We start from the raw sequence: 3,465 nt of genomic DNA, 5'->3' as shown, positions 1-3,465 counted from the left end.
AAATAAAAAGACCGACTCCGGGCACTACAGAACCCAGGAGACAACACAATGACACAGAGCAGAGATGACAGGCATAGCAGTTCAACATATAACATCTCTAAAACAATACTGCTGGGGTTCAATCAGTCATTCAAATAATATAGAACATTCATCCCTTCATGGCAATGCATGGAGAGGTCATTGATCATGTTGAGTTGAAGTGTTCTGTTTCTGAAGGTTGTGGTGTTATAATTGTATGAGGTTGTTTATCTTTCATTTACATTTTCACAGCTGTTTTTGCACAATGGGTACTGTACTTTCAAAGGGTTATATTATTATAGAATATTATATTATCCGGTTTTAAATCACTAATGACTAAATGTAAGAGCATTGTAATGTTGTAGTTTGTTAATATGGATGCAATTTCAGATATTTGATATTCTTCTGGGGAGATGAGTAGTACAGTACTGGATTATATCATATGATTTACATTTAAAATAAATGTAGTGCAGTAAAAAGTAGAATATCTACATGAGTGAATATTTTGTGTGTATGCAAAAATGTTTAAAATGCACGCTCGTAAGTTGTCACAGCAATTGCGAATTTTCTCTTGTTCACTTGCTAAAATAACCCGTGTTATGGACTCAGGGGGGACTCAAACATATCATGAATAACCTATTTGTTTGTTCTTGATGAATGAAAAGTCAAATGAGTATTCGGTCAAAACGTTTTTCACCTGAGAGAAGAGGAGGTGTCCGTTCTCGTCACACGGCAGCATGTCGTCCACCAGCACGGTGGTCCACAAACCGTCTTTGCACAGACGCACTTGATAGGCTCCTTCTGCACACAGCGCGCGCGTCACCATCACCTTCTCCACCAGCTCGGGACGTTCAGCCAGAACAGCCAAGGCACTCAGGAACCTGTTCTCAAAAACATGTAGACACACCGTATAACTGACCGGAAGTTTAAAGTGAGACATTACAAGTAAAGACATCTTTCTTTTCTACTACTTTGGGTTATTTAGTTTCACTAACATCTCTTTTTTTAAGACTAATTGGAAGGAAACATTTCTACACCAGGCTCCGTATAAAAAACGACCATTGCTCAAATGAGGAGAGAAAAGTACGATGGGCTAGCAGAGTGAATTAATGATGTATTTTTTTTTTTTGCTTACAATTTTATAAAGAGAGATTAAAAACAAGAAATACATTTGGCCTTGTGCATGCTACATTAACCGTGGGCTCACCAGCAGTTACCCAGAAGTCCTTGCAGGATGTCGGACGGACGAAGCGTTCGGAAGACAGACCACTTCACTGTGCGGTCTCTCGAGTTGCAGCAGTTGATTTCGTGAGGACGAAGCCACTTTCTGACCCGATGCTGGACGCTGTCGTCCACTGGGAAGCCCACCGACTTCGGACCGGGGTGGAAGCTGTCGTCCACAAACGTCACGGCATTCTGGGCGAATCAAATCACAGAAACAAATACACCTCAACTTTGTTGTAGAAACAGAAATGTAATAGACCTAATAGTCCACTTTCAGATCCACTTGTAAACTGATTTTTGCATGCTTAATTTCGTTTGGCTACCATTGTTTTGGGGAGTGTGTGGGAGAGAAACTCCCTCTGCAAGGAACTTGGGATTTTAGCCTTCAGACCATTTACATGCACAAAAACCTATAGAACACACTACAGGAGAGGGAAATCGCCAAAAGCATCCGAGGACCCCTTTAATGTTTGTTTTTCTGTTGCAGCTGGTAAACATTTAGCTTGTTTTAATTACCTTTATACCGCTGGCTATTTTATTCAATAACAAATCTTCATCATATATGGGTTGACTTTATTTTGTGATATTGACTCTGCAAAGAACTGGTAAGTAATATTGTCAGATATATTTAGTGGATAGAAAAGTACATATTTATACCTGAGATGCAGTGGAGTAGAAGTATAAAGCAGCATCATTTGGAAATACTCAAGTAAAGGAAGTTTGTACTTAAGTAAAGTACTCGAGTGGACAGACCTCAGTGCAGAAGCTGACGATGTTCTCCCACAGCTCCTTGGCCTCTCCTTCATCGCTCTGCCGCAGCTCCTCCACCAGCATGCTCTCCTTCCTCCCCGGGGACGGAGCATGCTTCAGCTGCCCGCCCTGCTGCTGAGGAGTGTGGCAGGCCAGACAGTGTTTGGCTTTGCCCACGTTAATGAGCGTGCACGCTGGACACGCCCACTCCTCCGTCCTGTTGACACTCTGGTGGAAAGAAGCATGGACGTCCGGGACAGGGGACATCGGGGACATCTCCTCCTTCAGGATGCTGAGCCGCCTGCCGGGCTGCTGCTCCGGCTGGATGGACAGATGTGAAATAGCGAGCGTGGACGGAGAAGGACTTAAGTTGTGAGTTTGATTGAGGCAGCCTTCTGGAGGTGGTACCTCTCTGCGGCTGCAGGGGAGGGGGTTATTATGAGAGGAAGACCCTGCGCTGAGCATCGAGGAGGAGTTTGTGTGTGGAGATGAAGCTTCTACGGGTAAACTCTCTCCTCCGGTGGATATAGAAAGAGAAAGCGTGCCGGCTGCAGGCTCTGCTTGTTGCACAGTCTGATCGCCAGGCAGGAGCAGGGCGTCTGCAGGGATCTGGGGGAGAGACAGTTTGCGAGGCCCGCCACATGCGGAGCAGGACATGGAGGTAGGGGTGTTCTGCAGAGTGCACCTCGAACACTCCCAATGCAGGCTGCTTTTAGCTGCATCTTTTGTGTTTTGCTCAGAGTACGACGTCCTCAGGGGTCCGGAGCAGCTGCTGGAGCGCTGGGGCCGGGGCTGCTCCTCAGAGGACCGCCGGGGTCGCTCCGGTGCTCCACTGTAGAGACACAGAGAGCAGGACAGGCTGTCGGGGGGGTTGGCGAGTGTGCAGCGTGGGCAGGACCAGCGACCATCCTCCCTGCTGCCCCCTGGCTGCCACGTCCAGCGCCGGGGGGCTTCACAGATGGAGCAGCGGTGGGCGCCGGCTGCGTTTAGAAAAGTGCAACAACCACAAACCCACTGGCTCCTCTGCATGGGCATCGAACCTGAAGAGAAACTGCAGAGAAAACACAAAACAGAGTCATAATAATTAAAACATTAACATTCCTCTGTTTTTTCTGTTCTTTTACATTTAAAAGTATATATAAATAAATATATATGTAAAGGTAATTTCAATATAAAAAGATGAAAATGTATTTACATTTCAGAAAAAAATATAAAAGAGAGATCAAACTTAATTTAAATTTTGATTTCATATATTTTGATTTGGTTTTAACAAATGTCTTTATACCCATGTTATAGAGATGGTTATGTAAAGTTGCTTTTTTCCCCTTGCTTTTGTTTGGATATCTGTTGTGTTGTAAAAGGGCTATATAAACAAAGGAACTATATTTGTATGCATATAATCAATATCCTAACTTTCAATTAGTTGATAGATCTCGCACGATTACGTGCACTATTCTTTTATATCTGTAGGAG

General features: G+C 44.3%; 1 protein-coding gene across 1 annotated transcript; it reads right to left on the bottom strand.

The window, feature by feature from the left end:
• Positions 1-715: 715 nt before the first annotated feature.
• Positions 716-3,043, bottom strand: LOC104957624 (calpain-15-like; the record flags this gene model as incomplete). The annotated part of the gene is made up of 3 exons (XM_010785266.1): positions 716-899; positions 1,226-1,434; positions 1,996-3,043. Coding segments are annotated over 3 exons (1,441 nt in total), but the record flags the coding sequence as incomplete, so codon positions are not given.
• Positions 3,044-3,465: the final 422 nt, after the last annotated feature.

Source organism: Notothenia coriiceps, unplaced genomic scaffold (genome assembly GCF_000735185.1).
Source record: "Notothenia coriiceps isolate Sejong01 unplaced genomic scaffold, NC01 NC01_scaffold00027475, whole genome shotgun sequence".
NCBI classification, from domain to species: Eukaryota; Metazoa; Chordata; class Actinopteri; order Perciformes; family Nototheniidae; genus Notothenia; species Notothenia coriiceps.
The sequence above is the reverse complement of the archived record's forward strand: the minus strand, read 5'-3'. Positions and strand labels throughout refer to the sequence as shown.